This window comes from Podarcis liolepis (genome assembly GCF_965112155.1).
Source record: "Podarcis liolepis genome assembly, chromosome: 11".
Taxonomy (NCBI): Eukaryota; Metazoa; Chordata; class Lepidosauria; order Squamata; family Lacertidae; genus Podarcis; species Podarcis liolepis.
The window spans coordinates 13,431,113-13,455,079 of record NC_139565.1 but is presented as its reverse complement, the minus strand read 5'-3'; the positions used below and the strand labels follow the sequence as shown (position 1 = coordinate 13,455,079).

General features: G+C 40.6%; 1 protein-coding gene across 1 annotated transcript in view; it reads left to right on the top strand.

The window, feature by feature from the left end:
* DAPK1 (death associated protein kinase 1) overlaps positions 1 to 22,818 on the top strand; it is an 86,640-nt gene extending 63,822 nt beyond the window's left edge. The window contains exons 19-28 of the mRNA XM_083464762.1: positions 1,707 to 1,904; positions 6,020 to 6,118; positions 8,282 to 8,359; positions 8,784 to 9,006; positions 11,044 to 11,232; positions 13,807 to 14,004; positions 16,697 to 16,835; positions 17,718 to 17,838; positions 19,903 to 20,091; positions 20,421 to 22,818. Coding sequence (XP_083320888.1) covers positions 1,707 to 1,904; positions 6,020 to 6,118; positions 8,282 to 8,359; positions 8,784 to 9,006; positions 11,044 to 11,232; positions 13,807 to 14,004; positions 16,697 to 16,835; positions 17,718 to 17,838; positions 19,903 to 20,091; positions 20,421 to 21,653 — 2,667 coding nt within the window. The 3' untranslated portion in view covers positions 21,654 to 22,818. The remainder of the gene's footprint in view (positions 1 to 1,706; positions 1,905 to 6,019; positions 6,119 to 8,281; positions 8,360 to 8,783; positions 9,007 to 11,043; positions 11,233 to 13,806; positions 14,005 to 16,696; positions 16,836 to 17,717; positions 17,839 to 19,902; positions 20,092 to 20,420) is intronic.
* Positions 22,819 to 23,967: the final 1,149 nt, after the last annotated feature.

Sequence of the window (23,967 nt, the reverse complement as noted above, 5' to 3'; positions counted from 1 at the left end):
CTGCCTGCAGCAGGAGCTCAGTTTGATTCTTTATCAATCAGAGAGACACTTAAAAGGCAAAGGGGGGAAAGAAACAAGGCATTTTTAGCTGAATAAGAAGTTCAAGCTTCAGTCCTTTTCCCACTTACCTGGGAGTAAGCTGCATTGAATTCAGCGTGAATTACTTCTAAGACATAGAGCAATAGAGCGGTATAAGAAACAAATCAAAAAATGTAAAAGTCTTTGACAATAACCTTAGATTTGGGGCCCCTTTTTGAATAACTCAGAGATGCTTTCCCATATACCGGGAGCAAGCAAATGAAGCTTTTATTTCCAACTTTTAAGTACTTGAAATCCAGGAAACTCTAGTGTGTTTGTGAGTCCTCCGTTTACCACAAGGTCTCTTTCCCATATATGAGGTTAGAGTCTCTCCAGCAAAGCTCCACTTACTGCTTAGAAGTGTCACAATGAGTACAAACTCAGCAGTATTCGTTATCATCAAGATGTACTGAAGAAGAAAAATACAATTCTATCTCTCTTACTAGAAATTCGGGGTTTCTTTAAATAGCTGCTTCTTTTGCAGTTTAAGAGTTTTCATTGTGAGTCTTACTTGCAATTCTCTGCATCTGTACTGTGCTTACAGCAAAAGAATCATTGCGGAAAGCGGAGAAATTCAAGTGGTTTTGTCTGTGATAGATTTATATAGAAATTTCCTCATAACCTTTTAAGCACTGCACAATGCTAACTGAATGTGCAGCTAATTAAACAGGACTAGCTTTTCATGAGGTAGTTTTGAACTTCCTGTTTGGTCTTTTTCTTGACACCTGCAAGGAGTAGCTTTCAGTACCAGGGAAATGTACATGGGCTAAGCTGTGCTATTTAAATCTACTCTTTCATTTATCTAGAACATTTCTTTTTTCATTTGGGCCCCAAACAAGGCAGGAAAGGATGTAACTTTTTATGGGACAAACCAATTGTACCTCAGTCCAAGGTGGTCACGGTTGAAAACCTATGGTGATTGCCATTTTATCCTAACCGCAACTCTGAAGTTGAGGACCCCAGATCATCAAATGGACTTCATGGACTTAATTCAGGGCATTAAGAACATTCCTCTACAATCCAGCCCACTGGACCACAGTGGGGCTGGTTCAGAAGTATTGTGATAATTTAGCATACAAGAACAATCCTAGCCTCTGGTTCCTGCATTTTCCTCCTTCCTTGGTGTTCCACAAGGAAGAATGGAAGCATCTGGTTCCCTCTTTAGAATTAACTACGGTTTAGGATGCCTTCTGAAACCTCTATAAAGTGTGATTAATCTTAACTTTTGTTAATGGGTTATTAAGCTGGTTTATATACATAGTTGACATTAACCATACTTTAGAGTTCAGTTGACACACCAAATGGCAGTTAATCTGAAATGGAAGATTCCAGACACATCACAGTAATGTTCCTCCTCACAGTCATGTGAGGACAGAGGGAGCACAGCAGTCCAGAGGGAGGTTAATCTTGTTCTAGTAATTTTAAACCACGGTTTAGTGTTGCATCCAACTGCAGACACTGACTTAGCAAGGAAGTTATCAGGTTCCACAGAGCCCAAAAGGAGCTCTGTGGTGCTCAAAATGACTGAATATTATTGTATTTGCTTCTGCTAGAAACATGTTAAACAGTTACTGATTTTGTTTGCAATACAAGAAATAGCTGGTCATTCTTTTTTTGTGTGCATTTAGGACGGACACATAGCCCTTCACCTTGCAGTCCGAAGATGTCAGCTGGAAGTGGTTAAAATGCTTATCATACAGGGATGCTCAATAGATTTCCAGGATAGACATGGGAACACTCCTCTCCATGTGGCCTGCAAAGATGGAAACATTCCCATTGTGATGGCACTCTGTGAAGCAAACTGTAACATCGATATAACCAATAAGGTACTTTAAAAAAACAACAACACCCAGCAACCCTACAGTGCTTGTACTAAGGGCTTTTCCAGATGACAAATCGTTCCAGCACTGAATGCACAGTAGGTTTGCACTTGAGAGGGATCAAACAGTTCTTCCCCCCCCCCAAAAGGCTACAATTAAATGAGAACTCCCATTTTCTGAGTACCGAAAACGCAATTGCTAATCTCTGAGGGAGGAAAGGGGATATTTCTCTACAGCTAGGGGTTCCATTTCAAGAGTGAATGCTCGTTGTTCAGTGTAATTAGTACCTATTAGGTAGTTCTCATGATTGTCTACCCCCCATGTCCTTTGGTAAATTTTATATTATTTTACTTGAATAGCCTCAGTATCCAGAGAAGTTACACTCTATCCTCCCTCGTCTGTTCACATACTAAGCTGGGTGGGCATGCAGGCTAATACAGTGGTACCTCGGTTTATGAACTTAATCCATTCTGGAAGTCCGTTCTTATACTGAAACCGTTCTTAAAACCGAGGCACACTTTCCCTAATGAGGCCTGCCGGTGCCCTTCCACCATTCGGAGACTGAGGTAAAGTTCGCAAACCAGGACACTACTTCCAGTTTTGCGGAGTTCGTAAACCGAATCATTGGTAAATAGGCGTGTTCTTAAGCTGAGGTACCACTGTATCTTCTAGACATGTATTTTTATTTCATCATGCCAGGTTAAGTCACTCTTCATTTTATTTGCTGAGAATCTGAATTTGACACATACAGTGGTACCTCGGGTTACATACGCTTCAGGTTACATACTCTTCAGGTTACAGACTCCGCTAACCCAGAAATAGTGCTTCAGGTTAAGAACTTTGCTTCAGGATGAGAACAGAAATTGTGCTCCGGCAGCGCAGCAGGAGGAGGAGGCCCCATTAGCTAAAGTGGTGCTTCAGGTTAAGAACAGTTTCAGGTTAAGAATGGACCTCCAGAACAAATTAAGTACTTAACCCGAGGTACGACTGTTGTCCCAGTTTACACAAAATTCTTCATACTGTTCTTGTGCAATCAGAAATTTATCAGTGCAGTTTTCGGTTCTGACATTATAGAGGCAGATAGACCCCTTCAAGCTGTTTTTCAGCAACATTGCCTACCCACCTCCTGGCAGGTTGGCCACTTACCTTCTGGCAGTGCTCAGCTGCTTCTGAGGTAGCAGAAGCGAGCAAGAAAGTTGCTGCATTAAGTGAACTAGTAATTAACTGGGGAAAAGGTGCATTGGTGATAGGTAGCATGTGGGTGTAAGGATGCTTTTAGGTCCTAAGGTGGAAAGGCTTAGATCCCTTAGATAGCTTCTCATGTTTTATTTTGCTTCCATGCAGCTGGTAAATAATACATCTCAGCAACTCTTGTTCCTTTGTGCATTAGAAGATTGCTGTTAATTGCATTGCAAAAACATTGTATGCCTCTGTGGTGCTGGTATTACTTCTTTGTGAAAATGGCTCGGCAGTATGTGGGAAAGCGAAATACAGTACTTAACAGGTTTGACTCTTGTGACTTTCCATGTAGGAGTTTGTAGAACTTCAGGATTTTTCCTGGTGCTAATTTCAATGGCTTTAGAGATCCTAAAGCTGACACACTCTGTGTGTATAGGTAGGGAGGGAGGCAAATCTTGGATTCTATAATGCTACAGAAGTGGAGGATATTTTGAATAATGCAGCTTTTATATGACACATATCGGTTCAATTCAAGAGTCCTTGAATTCCTTTCAAGGAACATTGTAATATTGCAGTTACAGCCTGACCACCTAAACACTCTCCATGACCTTCTGTGCTGCAACCCACCATGGAAAGTTGCGGGTTTTTGGCTGACCCTGTGCAATCATTTATTTGGATTATTTTTAAATTTAAGTGTCACCAGCTGCCAAGTAAAAAGCTTATGATAATAAGCCCTCTGCCCTCTTGTGTTAGCTTAATCCTGACTGATTGAGCAATTAAATGCAGAACCATGATAGAAATTCAGTTTTCAGGGAAGCAGAGTTAATACAGCTAAAGGCTTGACTTTATGGCTGAAAATCTTATACTGGTCTCAGTGGCTTGGCACCAGTTTCCCCCTGGGGGAAAAAGCAAACCCCTCCATCTAAAGAGGTCAAGTAGTTTCGTTACACATGTATGATCGTTTGCACCTTAAGCTCTTTCGGTTTGTGACATCATTAGATGCCATGAATTTTATTCAACTAGCTTGTTCGACTTTGAGCACAAAACATTCTAACTGTAAATCATCTTCACAATCAAATCTTTTGACAAGGAATAATGGACTTAATGAAGCATCCATTCTGGATCCTTAAACGTGACATTAAGCAGTTTATTGGATATGTCACTGTCTTGTATAGTGTCAGGTAAATAATCTGTTCAGCCTAGTGGAGATTACTCTAACTGACAAGGGTTCTGCAGAGTTTGGGGAAAATATTTTCCCCAGCTCTTCAGTTGAAGATCCTTTGACTGGAGATGCCAGGAGTTATAAATGCAAGTAGTTATCAAACCACCAAGCTCTTATTAACTTTCTTTCTTTGCTGCTTCTCCAGATTAATTAAGGAAAGGTGAAATATTACTGTGCATGTGCTCTAAAAGGTCATAATATTTGATGAAATTACAGCAGCACAGATAAAGTAATATCACTAAGCAGCTTTGCCTAGAAGGTGCACAGAAAATGTATTAACCACGTAAATGTCCATTTAGTGTCTGGCAGTAAAGCCAGGATTTCACAAAAACGATGGAAGAAGTAACAACATACATGGTTCTAATTATCCTACAAAAGGAACACAGACTTGTATGTAATTTGCAATGACTTCATATTTTAAAAGTAAAACTTCTAGAAGCCTTAATACAAGCTTTAAAATATGCAGACACTTGTGTTTCTGCACTCCTATAGAAATCCCTAAATTATATAGTCATAGCAGAATTGTGTGTGTGTGTGTGTGTGTGTGTGTGTGTGTGATGCCACTGCTGCTTTAGATGCTTTTCCCCCCTCTCTCCTCCCCCCCCCCCCCCGAGGAAATGAGAGCTGCCTATAGAAAACAATGCAGATATCTAGGATTTTAGTACTGGGCAGTAGAGTGCCCTCAAGCAAAAGTTATCAACAAGTGTAGGAATTCCTTTAATGTGTTTAGTGTGAATCCATAGTTCCCCTCTCCAGACAGCAAGATGAATTACTATAGTACAGTGGTGCCTCGCAAGAAGAAAAGAATTCGTTCCGCGAGTCTTTTCGTCTTGCGAAGCAGGGTCCGTCGCAACTGCGCCTCTTCAAGCGGCTTTAAAAAAAAAAGTGCAAGACGTTTTCATCTTGCGAAGCAAGCCCATAGGGAAATTTGTCTAGCGAAGCAACGCAAAAACGGAAAACCCTTTCGTCTAGCGAGTTTTTCGTCTTGCGAGGCATTCGTCTTGCGGGGCACCACTGTACTGTGACCTCAACATTCCTTTCAGATGTTGTTTCTAAACACTGATTCATGGAAGTTTTAAAGGTTTCTTTAAGGAGGAAAAAGTAAGTAGGCACCACTGTAAAGTTGTTTGCTTCTGCTGAAGATTAAGCCTTGGGAGTGCACTTCTTGGGTTACAAACCGCCTTGCTAGATTACGGTGTGCTGAATGGTTTCGTCACTAAACTGCAAGAGGCATGATTATATCAAACTGGTATATTGAGAGGCTCCTAGAGTATGATCCTGTTCAGATATAATGCTGCACACAAGGAGCCTTGGTCTTGCAAACTCCTCCTTTCTCACATTGCCAAGAGGAAGCGTTTGACACCTTTCACTTTTGCTTAACTACAGCTACCCACTTCATTTGAACCAGGAATCGAAGTTTAATACGATCCACTTTATCCAGGAATCATAGTTTAATACCATATGGTCCGGTTTCAAACAAGCTAACTTCAAACCATGGTTCAGGAAATGTGACGTCTTTAAACCAGCCGCAGTTAGTGATAAACTTTGATTCCCAGTTTGGAAAAAAATAGGAAACTGCTGTTCACCAAACACCTCCTTTCAGCTGCATGGAAAGGAGGACTGAGTGCAAGACCATGTCTCTGTCTGCAAGCCAATCACAACATTTTAATATTTTGACTGGATTATCGTTTCAGCAGAAGTCTTATTTTATTTTTTATAGTATGGTAGGACACCTTTACATCTGGCAGCGAACAATGGAATTCTCGATGTTGTCCGGTACCTTTGCCTAAGTGGAGCAAATGTGGAGGCGTTAACTTCTGTAAGTATGACCTAGTATATGGGTTTGGCAGTTTTCTGAAATCTCCCCCCCCACACACACACACACACTACACAAAAAGAGCTTCTGAGCTATAACACTTAGGTTTTAAAGAAATCTTACACACAATATACAGGGTTTTCTGAAACTAAGCCTAAAATAATTTAATTTGGAATGCGGTTCCTAGCTTAGCAACAGTATTCTTGCTCAGAACCCGTCTACTTCGTTTCCAGTAACATGTTAGCTATTCCCCTGACAATGTGTGTTGAAAACCTATAAATACAATATTTAGGCCTTTTTGAAATTAGTTCCTCTGGAAAGCTTTCATGCTAAAAATAAGAAGGATAATTCACAGTGTACTGGCATGTGTGGGAGGCAGAGTGAATGGATCAGCAAGCTTTGCAGGTGAACTTGTAAAACAATTACTGCTTGTCCAACGGATCTGCGCCACTGCTTCCAATCAGCACCACCTGCTGTCTTTTCAGCTCTCACCAGGGTTGAGTAATGTTCCTAAAACTGACCTTCTTGAAGAACTAAATAGCTATCACACACATCATTGCCTGCACTTTAACTAAGTAATGTGTGGGGTTTTGGGGCAGGAGGCGCATAGAGCTTGCACCCAAAATGTGTGCCCTCTCCCCTCGGTCTACCTACATAGTTGTCAGGGCTATGCTGTAAGCCAAATAGTTTTATTGTTTAGGGAAGCTTTTAATATTTAATGCTGTACTGTTTTTAACATTTGATTGGGAGCCGCCCAGAGTGGCTGAGGAAACTCAGCCAGGTGGGCAGAGTATAAATATTATTATTATTATTATTATTATTATTATTATTATTATTATTATTATTTATTGTCATAGACTCACAACATTACTGTAAAGAGAAACAGAAAGAGAGAATTTCTGTATGCAATTTATGTACCTGCTTGCATCGCCCCTACAGCACTGATATAAAGCTAATTCACGTATTCAAAGGAATCTCCATGAACTGTACTGCAGAGTAGGGAAATAAAGGGGCCTCATTTTGAAGAGTTTAACTTTTTACTTGGAACTTAATAATCCAGAATAACTCCACCTATGTCCACACTTGCATGCACGCTAGCTAATAACAATTAGCATTACTACTTGGTCAGCATCATAAGGTTGTATTGAAAAACTGGGGGTGGGGGAAGTTTGCTTTTTTCATTCTTTCACCACACTCTTGTGTTTTATTTAATGGATGGGTATAAAGTGCATTCATTTAAGTAGCTTAAGGGATATGTGATTATGGAAGCATAGTTTTGGATAGATGAGGTAGCACAGTGTCTTCAAATGGTTAGCAGAAAAGAACCACTTTGAGTTCTAGTATTTTGTTGATCTTGGTGGTCTTAATGGAAGACATGCTAACACGCTATCACAAGGACTGCATTAGCTCTCCTTGCTTAAATCGAAAATGCAGTTTTGTTTCAGAAAAGATTGTAAATACAGAATGCGTAGGTCCTCAAGGTATAACAGTTACACGAATGCAGCCCTAAGAAGCTATTGCAGTAAGCAATTTTTATTATACTTCATTTCACACCAAACTGCTGACTCATGGAATGTGGGTAATTAAAAGTCAAAAGCAGAATGCTGAAGACAGATTTGCTCCGCTCCTGAGTTTGCTTAAGCTGTTTAAAGCTGCGCTGTCATCTTCCCTGCACTAACACCTCCCAGAGATGATAGACAAAGTAACCAAGTAATTCATTTCCCCCTCTCTATTTCTCATAGCTATATAAACACAATTCTTGATTTCTTGCATCCTATTTAAATGAGCACCAACAGATCATTGTAGTTGCATTTTAAGGATTCATATTGTTCATGTGCAGTATTAGGAACACATGGCTTGGAAAAAGCATTTTGCCTGTTTCTTTGTAAAGACGGGAGCAATCATGCTGAAAGTGGTAAAAAAAAAATGCTTCAAGTGTTTCTGTAATATCAGGATGCTTCTATAAAAGAAGCATTAAGAGAAAAAAGAGCAGAAAGAGAACAAAATAGAGATTCCAGCTAGGAGGTCCTTGCTATTTCTTTCCTTAATCCATTTGCTTCTGACATAATTTATTTTCTTACCACCCTGAGGATACTGGAACATTTTTTTTCTGTTTTTCTCTTGTGGGCCAGAAGTCATTGGAGCTAATCACTTGTCTTCTAACAGGATGGAAAAACAGCAGAAGACCTGGCTAGAGCAGAGCAACACGAACACGTAGCCAGTCTGCTTACAAGATTAAAAAAGGTGAGGAGATGAGTGAGGAATCGATCTTTATTTCGCCTTTTCACTTGAACCCAAAATATTATGAAAAATAATAGATCAAAAAATTATTTTTAGTAATGGTTAGTAATTCATTGACAGATATCACTTTAATTTTAACAAAATCCCCTAAGGGTAAATGCATTCCCTTTTCCCTAGAGGAAAGCAGGGTCGTATCCAGCACAGTTGTTCCATTAGCACAAAGGCTTCCCCTTGTGCCATGGGGCTTTGTCTCCCCTATCCCTCCCGTCATTCATTATATTTCTGCTACTTGAATCAGAATACTAATTCCTGCACAACTGCCTTACTCTGGAAAATATGGGATGTTTAAAGAAGTAGAAGCATTTTGATGTTTGGCGTTTCTCTTCACAATTACGTGTTTGTTTTATTCTTTGCTTTCACCTTACAGGATACACACAGAGCACTTTTCATCCAGCATCTTAGACCTACTCATAATCTGCAGCCGAGAATAAAACTTAAGCTTTTTGGACACTCGGCATCTGGGAAAACTACTCTTGTGGAGTCTCTGAAGTGTGGGCTCCTGAGGAGCTTTTTCAGAAGGCGCAGACCAAGGCTTTCCTCTACAAACTCTGTCCGTTTTCCCCCTTCACCTTTATCTAATAAGCCATCAGGTACCATTTTAAAGCTTTTTATATTGTCGCTCTTAATAGTCACTGTTTTTTACCTCAGTGAACTTACTAATTTACAGCAAATGTTTTAATTTGTGGTGTTTGTGCTGGGCCTAATCTAGTTACAGTAATGCAGTGATGAATTTTCATGCAAAATTGGAGAAGGCAGAAGAGTAGCCTTCCTGCAGGAAGGTGGGGCTTGCTAGATACCGTATTTTTGCATGTATTAGACGAGGTTTTTTGACTCATAAATCCTGTCAAAAAACAGGGGTTGTCCTATACACGGATAGTGGCATGAGGGGGGGAGAGAAGCAATGCGCCCGCCAGCCGGCTGGTTGACAGGAACGCAACTTCCCCTGATGCTGCTGCATGTGGGAAACGATCTAGGGAGTGTTTTCTGCCCGCAGCTGCATAGGGGGAGAAGCTCAACAATTTTGGGCCATCTCCCCTCATTTTCTTAATATTGAGTCCCCAGAAATTATACAGTCATACCTCATGTTGCGTCTGCTTCAGGTTGCATTTTTTCGGGTTGCGGACTGCCAAAACCCAGAAGTACCAGAATGGGTTATTTCCAAGTTTTGGCAGTTGCACATGCGCAGATGTGCTAAATTGCGCTTTGCGCATGCACAGGTGCACTGAATCGCTACCCACACGTGCACAGATGCGGGTTGCGAATGTGCATCCCGCACAGATCACGTTTGCAACCCGAGCATCCACTGTACATGGGGGCGTCTTATAGATGGAAAAATACGGTGCATGCCAGCTTTAAAGATGGCAAGTGTTAAACTCTTGGAAAGAAATGTTTTGGTATGTTTAGAAGGAAGGATCCACAAAATGGCAGAGCTTTGCTTGGGGAGTGGTGATGGTCTGCACCATTCATTTTTGGCTCCTGACACTTTATATTTCAGTAGTACACTAGCATAGTACTTGGTTTCTAACAAGAGTGGATGCACCACTGTTCAGATGGATGAGAATGCTTTACAGTGTAGCATTAAAGGTGCAGTTAAGATAATACTGTTTTTCATATTAAAATATGTATTTATATTTATTTCAGCTTTCCCCAACTGGGTGCCCTCCAGGGCCGTTCTGGCTGGGGCTGATTGGAGCCGTAGTCTAAAAACAGGGCACCAAGTTGATCAAAGCTGACTTGCGCCTTCAGAAATGTCAGGGGTGCCTTAATTATTTCAACCACTAGAGGAGGCTAGTTCAATACCAAAAGTACTAATTATACATATTTACAGTGGAACCTCTGGTTACATACTTAATTTGTTCCGGAGGTCCGTTCTTAACCTGAAACGGTTCTTAACCTGAAGCACCACTTTAGCTAATGGTGCCTGCCGCGCTGCCACCGCACGAGTTCTGTTCTTATCCTGAAACAAAGTTCTTAACCCGAGGTACTATTTCTGGGTTAGCGGAGTCTGTAACCTGAAATGTATGTAACCTGAAGCGTATGTAACCCGAGGTACCACTATACTAAATTTGCATGGTTTCTGTTAATTAACATGGTTTCTGTTAATCCTGAAAAAGTTACGGATAATGAAATGGCTCTTCTTCTTCATGCTTTGCCATTTATTATTCAAATTGATGCTTTATAGGTAGTCTCCTTAATCTTTAGATAATAACATACTTGTTCAAATCATTGATCCCTGCAGTGATAATTGGAGAGGGATAAAATATTGCCCTCACAAGTAAAGTACCAATGCCTCTACCCCCTCAAAAAAGAAGGTCTCCAACCATATGTAATCTACCCAGCTGTGAACTGGGAATGACCTCCTTTGGCACCAAGGGGCTGTTCTGAACTGCTGATTCACCTCTAGATAGGAGGGCTTTGGTTGTGATTGATTGTTGTATACTTGTATATCTGAAAAGAGAATATTCCAGGCAGCTGCTGATAGCACCAGCACCTTATTTTTGCCACCAACTCTTGAAACTGCTCTGTGCAGACAATGGTCTGTCCACATGGTTTTGTAATAATGCTGTTTTTAAAAATTCGGGGTTTTTAATCTTCTTTTCCCTTCTCATTTTCTTCCTGCGATCCAGTTTCAGTAAGTATTACAAATCTGTATCCTGGCTGTGAGAATGTTAGTGTGAGAAGCCGGAGCATGATGTTTGAGCCAGGCCTTACCAAAGGGATGTTGGAAGTCTTTGTTTCGCCCTCTCACCATTCCCACTGCTCAGCAGATGACCAGTCAACCAAGGCCATTGACGTCCAGAATGCATATTTGAATGGTAAAACACGAACTTGAATCCTCTTCTTTCAATGTAACTAATTGGGTCCTTTGTGCAAAAACGCTTCAGTCTGAAATCCACTTAAATGATTTATTGGTTTATTTTGTTAGTTGCCGAACACAGAGCAAGCTCTAGGTGGCTTACATTGGGTTGAAAAAATCCATAATTGTTTGAAACACGCATGAAAAATTAACGAAATGCATAGAACAGTGCCAGCCACCACAGAAAACCAGCAAACAAACATTTATCAGTAACCCAGAGCACAGCTGGATCATGTTCCATCAAGTGTCCTGGGAATGAGAAAGTGTTAACCTGGCAGTGGAAACAGGTGAGCATCATTGGGGAGAGCATTCTGCAGACATAAGTCTCCCCTATAGTTTCCACCCTTCAAACCTCTCTAAGAGGGGGCACACTTTAAGTAGATCAGTGCTTTATCCCTAATTTCAGGGATGCAGGTGGCACTGTGGGTTAAACCACAGAGCCTAGGACTTGCCGATCAGAAGGTCGGCAGTTCGAATCCCCGCAATGTGGTGAGCTCCTGTTGCTCGGTCCCTGATCCTGCCAACTTAGCAGTTTGAAAGCACGTCAAAGTGCAAGTAGATAAATAGGTACCACTCTGGCGGGAAGGTAAACAGTGTTTCCGTGCGCTGCTCTGGTTCGCCAGAAGCAGCTTAGTCATGCTGGCCACAAACGCCGGCTCCCTCGGCCAATAAAGCGAGATGAGCGCCACAACCCCAGAGTCGATCACAGCTGGACCTAATGGTCAGGGGTCCCTTTACCTTTATCCCTAATTTCAGACTCTCTACCAGCACAATAAAAGCTTACAATTAGGTGTTACATTTGCTATTTCAACACAATATCTCAAAAAACATTACCATTTTAAAGTTTCTTCAGTGTCAGCGTAGTATGTCAATCCAGCACTAATCCTCTGAGAGCCAAGAGATATTGGCCAAAGCCAGTGGTGCTATTACATTTTCAGCAGGAGCTGCATTTACTGATGGAATCCCTGAAGTGTGATTTAACTTGCTGTGTGCTCTGTACAAGCATCTCTATGAGGAATACAAGCTGGAGAGAGCCATTCTCTGTCTGAGGAAATATAGGCCCTTTTACAGCCTGCAAAGAAACCCTTATACGAGGGACGGTCTTCTCCAGGGTATTCAACGTAGGTTGAACAGACATGATGGGAACATTATATCTATAGTCTGGGGAATTCACTCTGCCACTGATGAACAAACACTGTGAGGCGCTTACTCAGGGCCAGGTCTAGACTGCTGTTTAAGAAGCTCTCATTCAGCCAACCTGTACCCAAAGAAAGGTTGAAGTCATTCCAACCTGCAGGTGTACTAATGGGTAGATATTTCAGGTGTTTACTCGTTATTCTTCAAAGCTTCGAAAAACAGCAGCCAAATATTCCACGAGAAGGAGGAATAGATTGCATCTCCACCGTCGTAGGACACAGTATTTGTCAAAAGTGCCAGGGGTTTGTCATAGAAATTATGAGCTTAGGAAAATGTCACAATTTTTGAAGGAATTCCTAAAGATAGTATGCATTGGGGCTTAAATTCCAGCCTGGAATTAGCATACTGTCACTACCAGCTGTAGCCTGACATCCTGTTTATATATACAGATTGAGATTATTACACTAGCCAAAGTATTTGCTCAAATCCTCCAGATTAATAAAGATAACATTTCTGAACTACTAATATCTGAAATTACAATTCCTTTTAAAATGCTGAGGCATTTCTCTAGTGCTCCCGCCTTCCTGAGATGCATTTATTTATAAATCCTATTAATTAAAGTTTGTAAAAATGCCTGTTACTCTCTGGAGGACAGGGAATAAACATATGCTTCTCTCAGCTTCAGAAAAATTAAAAAAATAAAAATTGCATGATAAAGTATTGCATAAAATGGCAGTTAGTAATAAACTATGACTATTCTAATCTCTCTCTGAGTTTACAATTACACATTATTATTCTACTGTCTTGTAAAACAAAATGGCCTGTTCTGATTTTTTAAAATAGAAAACCTCCTGTTTTGACACTTTATATAGCACAATAATATGCCTGTGTAATAGTATGCTTCAGATTCTGTCAAACTAGACAAAAATAATAAAATTACTCATTTAATATTTTAGCAATTAACTCTCTTGCAGTGGTCTTAACGTGTACTTCTGCACAAACTACAGCTTTAGTCGTAGGTATATTGTATCATGTTTTCTATAGTTTTTACAGAAAAGTTGTGGGGGGAAGTTTGTCTTCTAATGTAAGACCCACTGTGTTAAAAAAAAAAAGAAAGACTTGAATTTCTTCAGTGGATAAACCTGTCTAATTTTGACTGGAGTCTTGCACCCAGTATACATGGCTTGGTTCTTTGAAATCAGTAAATGTAGCTGTGATCAGGATTGCAGCCTCTGTCTCTGAATATAATAATAATAATAATAATAATAATAATAATAATAATAATAATAATAATAATAACAATAATGATATGTATACTTCAACAACAAGAAGAATAAAAATGTTTGTAAAACTTGTTCTACTTAATGTCTTGATAATATATATTTGCTTGTTGCAGGAGTTGGTGATTTCAGTGTGTGGGAATTCTCTGGGAATCCTGTATATTTCTGCTGCTATGACTATTTTGCTGCAAATGATCCCACCTCAGTTCACGTTGTACTTTTTAGTCTTGAAGAGCCCTATGAAATACAGTTGAACCAAGTGACCTTTTGGCTTAGTTTCCTAAAATCTCTTGTTCCAGTCGAAGAATCCATAGGTATGCCACAAGTACTTTATCTCTACCAGCCCTTCAACACGGGTTCATGGTTTTGTAGAGCTATGTTGAACCATTCCATCCTTCTTTTTACTCTACTGCCTTGATTCATACAAATTAACCTTTTTAGAATTCTTTGCTGTTCAGTATACTTCTTAAATGAGATCACTGGTCAACTATTTTAACTAGGCATGATGCTTTAAAGTTGGGTATGCCAACAAACTTAATTGCTCCATATTTTGGAGAAAGATTAAATATACAGTGGTGCCTCGCAAGACGAAATTAATTCGTTCCGCAAGTTTTTTCTTCTTGCGAGTTTTTCGTCTTGCGAAGCACGGTTTCCCATAGGAATGCATTGAAAATCAATTAATGCGTTCCTAGGGAAACCGCCTTCAGACCAGGTCCGGGGACAGTCTGTCCCCCGACCTCTTCTGAAGGCTGGGGAGGGGGGACAAGGGCTTTTCTTCCCACCCCCAGCCTTCAGAAGGCTGTTCTGAAGGCTGGCGGTGGGAAGAAAAGCCCTTCTTCCCACCTCCCGCCCCGCAAGCTCCGGGGACAGGAGGGCTTTGCTGCCGACCGCCAGCATTTTAAAAGCTCCTGCTGTCCCGGGGCGATTTTAAAATGCTGGCGGGCGGGAGCGAAGTCTCTGCTGTCCCGGGGAGATTTTAAAATGCTGGGGGTCGGCAGCGAAGCGTTCGCTGCCGACCCCCAGCATTTTAAAATCTCCCCGGGACAGCAGAGAAGTCCCCAGCATTTTAAGATCGCCCGGGGAGTCTCTGCTGTCCCGGGGAGATTTTAAAATGCTGGGGGTCGGCAGCGAACGCTTCGCTCCCGCCCGCCAGCATTTTAAGATCGCCCGGGGCAGCGGAGAAGTCTCCGCTGTCCCGGGAAGGCAGGCGGGGGGGAGCAAAGACTTTTGCCCCCCGCCGGCCTGCAGAAGAGGTCCAGGACCTCTTCTGAAGGCCGGCTGTGGGCGATAGTCTTTGCTCCCGACCGCCAGCAATTTAAAACAGGTCCCCGGAGATTTCCCTATGGGCTTTCGTCTTGCAAAGCAAGCCCATAGGGAAATTCGTCTTGCGAAGCGCCTCCAAAACAGGAAACCCTTTCGTCTTGCGGGTTTTCCGTCTTGCGAGGCATTCGTCTTGCGGGGTACCACTGTATAGGTTTAGCTAACATCATAAATCTAGCTTCATTATGGTAAATTACTCTTCACCTACTACTGTGGAAGTTTTTTGGAAGAACAAAGTAATGATGTCTGTCTTCACTTCATCAACAGCAATGTTGCTGAAATGTGTGCAACAAAGCCATTAATTAAACAATCATGGGACTGACGGTTTAACAAAGACCATAGTGCTTGTTATGAATATAAGAATATAAGATGAACCAGTTAATTGGTCCATCTAGGTCAGCATTGTCTACATCGAGGTAGAGAACCTTTGGCCTGCCAGATGTTGCTGAACAGCCCCAGCTAGCATGGCCAATGGTCAGAGCTGGTGGGAGTTGTCATCTGACAACACCCCTGGTCTTCATTGGCTACCAATGGCTCTCTGGAGTTTGAGACAGTGCTCTCTCCCAGTCCTACTTTAATTGAACATAGGACCTTCTGCATGCAAAGCACATGCTCTGCTACACATTAGAATGCATACAGATCATATTTGCACTGGAACCAAATTAGGGATTTGGGGTGTTCTAGAGTTGCACAGAATTTACAAAGAGCACAAAACAGAAAGCAAGGATTGTATTGGGCATGCTTATGTTCCATGGAAGTCTGAAGTATGCTTATCTGTATTCTGCATTTGAAGAATGTATGTGTTTAGCATATGATGGCCCTTGCTCATACGGATAATTGTGGTATTGCCTCTAGAGTATGTGCCACAATACAGGTAAAAGCAATAAAGTTAAATTCAGTATTTTCCGAAATTTGGCAAAATACTTTCATCTTATCAAGATGATGTATAAGCAATCAAGCTGTACAAATTTGTGTTCAGTGCTGTTACCTCATTCATATCCCATTTGTATCTCTTTCTCTCTCATTCTTTTTCATGGTATCTCCCAGGCTTTCCTTCTTAACTCTCACTTATGTGAGAATTCTTTGTTTGTGTAAGTACTGTAAAGTTGCATTCATACCACTGTATGAATGTTTTTTAGATCGTTTGTTTCCTGCCTATAATAATCTCAACCATAGTATTGTAGACTAGTGCGGTCAGTGGATGATCTTTTTAAAAAGTAGCTATAGCTGAAAAAAAGCATTGCCCCTTCTCCAAATATATATTTTGTTAGAAACGAAATAGATGGTTTACAAAGATTTATTGTGATTTGTAATATGTCTCTGTTTTATGACATGGACCATCAATTTTGCTTTGGAATGATGAACGTCTGTTTTTTGTGCTATGAATGTAATCACACTAGCCACAGTCAGCCTCTTAAGTTTGGGCAAACATATAATCAATCCCTGACTTGAGCGCCAGGTTCAGATATCACGCTAAGCCAAAGTTTATAGACCAATAACAAACCATGGCTTACAGGTATGGTTTGTTCATGGTTAACAAACCGTGGTTAAGCTGCTGATCCAAGTTCAAATGGTCAACTAATTATAACAATTTAACATACCATAAAATGTTACATTTGAACCATGCCATTAGAAGAGAAAGCTTTTCCTCTCAAAGTCTTCCTTGTGTTTTTTTTTCTCCTGAAGCATTTGGCGGAAAGCTAAAAAACCCACTACATGTTGCACTGGTGGCTACTCATGCCGACATTGTCAATCTTCCGCGTTCTGCTGGAGGAGAGTTCCAGTATGACAAAGATACATCTCTTCTGAAAGAAATCAGGAACAGGTAAGAACTGTATTATTTTTAAAAGGAACGATTGCTTTTCTAAGAAATTAGTATATTTTAAAACTTGTGTGCATGTTAGGACCTTGAGGAAAACTTTTTTAAAAAAGAAAAGGCTGTACTTGCATACAAATAAAGAAAATCTACACCTTTCATTGGACTAGTTCAGATGCAGAAAGGAAACAATGGATTTCCTTTTTGATCTTTAACTAAAGAGAACCATAAAGCAAATATAAAACAGATCAAAAACATCAGAAACAAAAGCAGTTATTGTAGCAAAAGTAAAAAATACAAAAATCAGTAGATATAAAATCAGTAAAAATCTTTTTTTTTTTAATGTCTAAAACAATGGATTTCCATTATGAAAATGTGCCACAGCAAACTTGAGCTCAGGCATTCCCTACTTCCACGTAGAAGCATCTGCTTGCTTTGCATTTTGAACAGACGTCCATTTTCTATTTTGTTTGAACTCTTGAGTCAAGCAAAGCAGCATTAAGCCATGGTTTTCAGATCATGTTTGAAGTGAGCACAGAGTAACCCACAGCTTTCTTAGTCCGGGCATAATGGGAAACCGCAGTTAATTCAAAATAGAAAGTGGGAAGGTTTCAATTTCCTTCGCTCATGCTCAATGTAGTTTCAACTAAACCAGGGCACTGTGTACCACAAAGATATGCACACTTACTGTGGGATAAGCACCACTAAATTTGGAAGGATCTGAGTATATAGAAATAGGATCAAGTTACAAGGTTGGTTTTTTTACTAGATATGTGATACTAGTAGAACTTGCTTCCTCAACCTGCTTCAATTAATACATGGAATAAGAATGAAAAAGATGGATGCATTACTGTAAAATGATAAACAGATTCTTTATTCTTTTCCTTTCAGGTTTGGAAATGACCTTCACATTTTAGACAGATTATTTATTTTGGATGCAGGGGCATCTGGGTCTAAAGATATGAAGATTCTCCGCAACCACCTCCAAGAATTACGTAGTCAAATTATTTCTGTAAGTCACGTCTTCTTAGTACATCCATTGGCCCAGGCCTCATGAGAGTATTTCCATTTTGAGTGCACCTTGAATTATGAAGTTGCCTTGTGGTTATAAGTATGGGAAGAAAGGAAGAGAGTTAGAAATATGAATCAGGTACAAACAAGGTCTGTATGGGATAAATTAAATTCATTGGCCTGAGTGCCCTCTGGTGGTGAGCAAGAAGTATTATGAGCCCACAAATTCTTTCAGCTCCTTCTTACACCTTGGGGGGGAAAAGGGGGGCAAGTAAATTTAGATAGAAAATATACTTGTCTCATTCTGCAGAAACGGCTTAATAAATATTTTATTGAAGTATAGCAAGTTTTTAAACATGTGTCTGCAGTGTTGAACTAGTTCTTCTGAAAAGCTTTGGGCCTCTTGAATTGCATGTGACCAAACCATCCTGAACCATCCAGTGAGAGTCATCTTTGTTTTCTTCATTTATACTTTGCCGTTCCTCCAAGGAGCTCATGGTGGAATAAACGAGCTATTCCACTTTATCCTCATATCACATGAGTTGCCATAGGTCCCGTACTGAGTATTATGGCTGAGAGGTTGTTTGAACACTGGTCCTAGTCCAATATTTTACACAGCATACCATAGTGGTGGTCTCACTGCTTCTACGTTTAATTTTGCACATCATTTACTCAGCCACTTTCACTTCCAACAGATTTGAAAGAGGAATTAATTTGTCTGGCATCCAATTGTGTGTGGGGTTTTTTGTAAAAAAATAAATAGTATGCATACAGAAGCATACTTTTCTGTGTAGATCAACTATCTCTCCTCTGCTGCATAATTCTTACACTCTCCTACTGCTGGGTTTGCCACCAGATTTTTTTAGTTTGTAAAATGTTTCTCACTCCCAGAATAAGTATTTAACAATGCTGTCAAACAGGCAACAGCTATACAGTTCGTTTCAGTATGAGTTTTCGCCAGAGGCAGGAGTCTGAAGAATGCAACCCCTTTTAAGCAGTGTGTGTTGATTCCTGCTTTCACATGATTCGTAGATTGCAATGTTGTGGTGAAAAGCTGGTCCTTCTTTGCCAGAACCACTCAGCTAAACTAGTGATCATTTCACTGCTCTTTTTCTGCAGCACATGCACGCACTTGAAGTTCATTCTGTTAACTTGTCCAAATGGTGGCAAGAAACGGGGTTTGTTTTGTTCCAGAAAGTTTGTGCTGCTGCACAGTTTTTCCATTAAAAAGACTTCAAGAGCCCGTCTGCTTATGCCAGTACAGATTTAATGCAAGCCATACTAACACGTTGTGCTGAAATGTTTGTAATAGAAAAGAAAAGGCTTGTTAACTGTCTCATCAAAAACTGAGGAAAATGTACTGTGACATACTTTCACATTACAAATATAAAAAGGATGAGTGTTACAGTTATGCTGTCGCAGTTTGCTTTGGGGTTGGTTCGTTGTTTTTTTTTAAAAAAATCAGTTTACATGATGCCTGGAGCAGGAGTGACTATGACTAAGTACTTAGCATAATCTGTGATTTGATAGCTTCTTTCATTCTTGTATTCCTTTACAGAATGCATTGCCTTGAAATGGGAATGACAGAATAGCGCAGCCTTCACATTCAGCAGAATGAGCATGCAAGCCAGTACTGCTAGGGCTGCATCAGTTGTGGAAATAACTTCCACTTCTAGCATCATTACCAATAGAGGAGTATACATGGCCAAAGAGAATCAATGCTCTATTCTTCAGCATCCAGTGAGGTGTGGCAGAGCCATGGAGCCAGCCCTCACAGTACTTCAGCTTACCTGGCCAGGTAGAGACTGTGCAGATGCACCAGTGGCGGCAGCAGATTGGCTCTGCTGTTGTGTCTGTGTAGCATCACACCTGCCCTGCCACAGACCCATCTGGCTAAGCTGTAGTAACACCAGTCTCAGAAGTGCGGCTCTGTGACTCTGTTCCACTGCACTGGGTCTGTTCCTGCTAGGATATGAGTGACTGACGGCATATATATTTTTAAGCGAAAAGATAACAGTTTACCTTCTCGAATTAGAGCTGATGTCCGATCTGGTGTTTTCCATAGACATGTCCAGCCATGACACACTTGTGCGAAAAAATCGTCTCCACGCTGCCTTCATGGAGAAAAGTGAATGGACCCAACCAGCTCATGTCACTGCAGCAATTTGTGTATGATGTGCAAGATCAGCTTAACCCGTTAGCAAGCGAAGATGAGCTGAGGCACATTGCCCAGCAACTACACAGTATAGGAGAAGTAAGTAAACTGCATTAATCCAATTTTAATTTTGTAGGTAACTCTGCATTCTTTGCAGCTTGGCCATCAAAGGAGGTGAATGAATTTTGGCTCAGCTTGATACCCAGCCATAACTTGTGGTCTGCACTGTCCTTTAAGTGCTGTATGCCAGAGAACTCAGCCCAAGGAGAAGCTCTTCTCCCTTTCTCAAATTCACATTTTTCATTGGATGTAGATAATGGACCATATGAGAACCTGTAGTCCTCTTACAGTTAAAGCTGCGATGTCTGCAAAACTCTTCCTTCCTCTCGTATTTGGATTTGACTTGTGGCTTTTCTTCTGTTCAACAGATCAATATCATGCAAAGCGAGACAGTCCAAGATGTTGTTTTGCTGGATCCTCGCTGGCTGTGCTCAAATGTGCTTGGAAGACTCCTGTCCGTGGAGAACCCCAAGGCCCTCCATCACTACAGAGGCCGTTACACCATAGAGGACATCCAGCGCCTGGTCCCAGATAGCGATATAGAAGAACTCATACAAATCCTGGACGCTATGGACATCTGTGCCAGGGATCTCAGCAGTGGAACAATGATTGACATTCCTGCTTTAATCAAGACTGATAGCCTCCATAGGTCTTGGGCTGACGAGGAGGATGAAGTTATGATTTATGGTGGTGTTAGAATTGTTCCTGTGGAACACCTCACCCCACTGCCTTGTGGGATATTCCACAAAGTTCAGGTGAACCTTTGTAGATGGATCCATCAACAGAGCACAGAGGGAGATGCAGACATACGCTTGTGGATCAATGGGTCAAAGATTGTGAACCGTGGAGCTGAGCTCCTTGTCCTCCTTGTGAACAATGGTCAGGGTATTGAGGTTCAAGTTAGAGGCCTGGAAACTGAGAAGATAAAATGCTGCTTGTTCCTGGACTCTGTGTGCAGTACGATTGATAACCTGATGGCCACAACATTACCAGGACTCCTGACAGTCAAACACTATCTCAGTCCTCAGCAGCTGAGGGAACACCATGAGCCAATAATGATCTACCACCCGAGAGATTTTTTCCGCGCACAAAGTCAAAAGGAGACCTCATTGACTAATACCATGGGTGGCTACAAAGAAAGCTTTAGCAGTATACTGTGCTTTGGGTGTCTAGATGTCTATTCACAGGGGAGTTTGGGGATGGATATCCACGTGTCTGATCTGAATCTGCTTACACGAAGGAAACTGAGTCGACTTCTGGATCCACCTGATCCCATGGGCAAGGACTGGTGCCTTCTTGCTATGAACTTGGGCCTTCCTGATCTGGTTGCGAAATACAATACAAACAATGGGAGTCAGAATGACTTTGTCCCGAGCCCATCCTATGCTCTTCTACAGGAATGGGGAAATAGCCCTGAAAGTACTGTGGGCACCCTAATGTCTAAACTGAGGGAACTGGGGCGCAGAGATGCAGCCGACTTTTTAATGAAAGCATCCTCTGTGTTTAGAGTCAGTTTAGATGTAAATGGCCAGGAAGCCTATGCTTCAAGCTGTAACAGCGGGACATCTTATAATTCAATTAGCTCAGTTGTCTCTCGGTAAAAGCAAACACGACAAAGCACACACTTTTCTAATAGCAGATAGCGACAAAGGATTAAGTACGACAGTTTTGTATGTATTTATAAGTTTCTACATTCATGGGTTGCCGCTGCCTCCCAGCACCACTTTTTAAGTGACCAATCATCTTATTTTTTTACTGTGACCTCTTGCTCTTATTTTAGTTATAAAAGGCTGGTGTATTTCTGGGTATTTCACAGTTTGTTTCTGATTATACATCGTGCTGCTTAAATACTGGCGTTTTAACTGGGAGGACTCTAGCTTTTCGGTACCTAGAGGTTTTTAAAGTCATTTTTCCAAACAGAAGAAGCATACGTGGTGATACAAAGCTCGTTTCCTAAGTCCTCTCCTTTTTTATCGTGCTTGTTTAATTTAAAAACGAAAAAACCATTTATAGTAAAACAATGCTAGTATATTTCAATTTTAACACCAGACTTAGAAATGAAAAAGTGAGTGCCTTTTGCAGAAGATAATGTGGCTAAAATCAAGTGATCCTGTTGAAGCTATAAGACAATGCTACCTCTATTTCACTGTCTCTGCATGCTGGTTGCTACAAGTGGTGCTTGCCTCTGTGTTTTTCTGGAGTTTAAGATACTTGGAAACATGAAAATTGTTCTGCTGAAGAGCTCTCATGTTGAATACCGTGCGAGTACAAACATTAAGACATTATCAGTTTTTATTTCCGTTGAAGTGGAATGGAAAAATTGAAACCCCATGAACTTGCACCTTCCATTCTTTCCACATATCTCAGGTAAAGATTTTACACAGTTGTAAAGTTCACCAAGGCACATATACAAGTGTTAGCTAAACAGATTTACTCTGTACTTAACAGTGATCATTTGTGCAAAGCAAATGTTTTTTTCACTTTCAGATACTAGTGTGCTTATTTCTTATACTTGAAAGTTTGATTTTGATTTTTATTTTAATTAAGGAAAGCAAGAATTTCTTGCGGTAAGAAAAGTTGGTATGAGGGATCAAGACTCTTCTGTTCTGAAAAGCATGTAATTTTAATTGTACAAGATACATTATGTGTATATACATATACAATGTATGTATATATATTAATACTGTTTTTCCTTAATCTTTGTTGTAGTAAAATTTTAAAGTTTTTTTTACAAATAAATGGTTGCCTGTTGCAACTTTTTCATCATTCCTCATTTCCTAGCTGCATTCGTGTAAACCAGCAAACTGAGCATTGCTAGCTGTTGGTTCCAACAACTTGACTTTTTAGCAGCAGCTGTGAACTCTGCAGGACTATATTACTCCCTGCAGTTTTTATATTAAGAGGTTGCTGTAGGCTATCCTTTAGGCATGGCCTGCTTTTTTAACCTGCAGGCATGCCAACCTGGTAGCCACCATTACATTTATGTTCCACCTTTCTTCCAAAGTCTGCCGTGATTTGTGAGCCATCCCTAGAACATTTAGGATAAAGGCTGTAATTTGCTTCTGGTTGTGATTCGGATATTGCAAGTAAGTCAAGCAGAAAGGGAACAAATAGCTTGTGCACACTAGAGGAGGACTCTGGAAGACACAAAGGTGAAAACATATGCAAACATGTTTTTGAAGAGTTTCCTCTGCTGAATCATCTTTTTTTTTTAAGTGTGTGAAGAGGAAATGACTTCTTGTGTAAATACAATGATTTCTGACCAAGGTCTGTGTTAATTTCCTCCAAAAGTTCTTATTCTGCATAGTTGGACACAGCAGTGACAGTGAAGGGTGTGGCTTTGCTTAAGTATGCAGAGTGAATCACCATCACCAGACAGCAGAATCCAGGATTACTTTCTGCAGATGGTATGTGCTGCATTCATGAGTGCATAAAACGTAATTTGTGATTAAGCTTCCTTTTTTCAGCAGTAGTTCCTATCAGTATGGGATCTCGGTTTCAATTTCCAGGGATCTTTGGACAGGAATCTCACAGTTTCTATTATTATTATTATTATTATTATTATTATTATTATTATTATTATTATGCTGCTCATTTGACTGTGATGCCCCAGCCATTCTGGGTGGCTTCCAACAAATTAAAAGATCAAACACAGTAAAACATCAAGCATTGAAAATTTCCCTATGCAGGCTGCTTTCAAATGTCTTCTAAAAGTCAGATGATTTTTCAATGCAGCGAGATTTCTTTTTTCTGTGTTCATTTTAATACTTACTTGCACCCTACAAATCCACAGTGGGATGGCAGTGCTGCTTCTAGGAATAAGATATTTTGCAATTACTTGATTTTATAAAACCCACTGCTTATAATGAAAATATGCCTTAAGGCGTATCTTATTCGGCACTTAAAACAAATCTT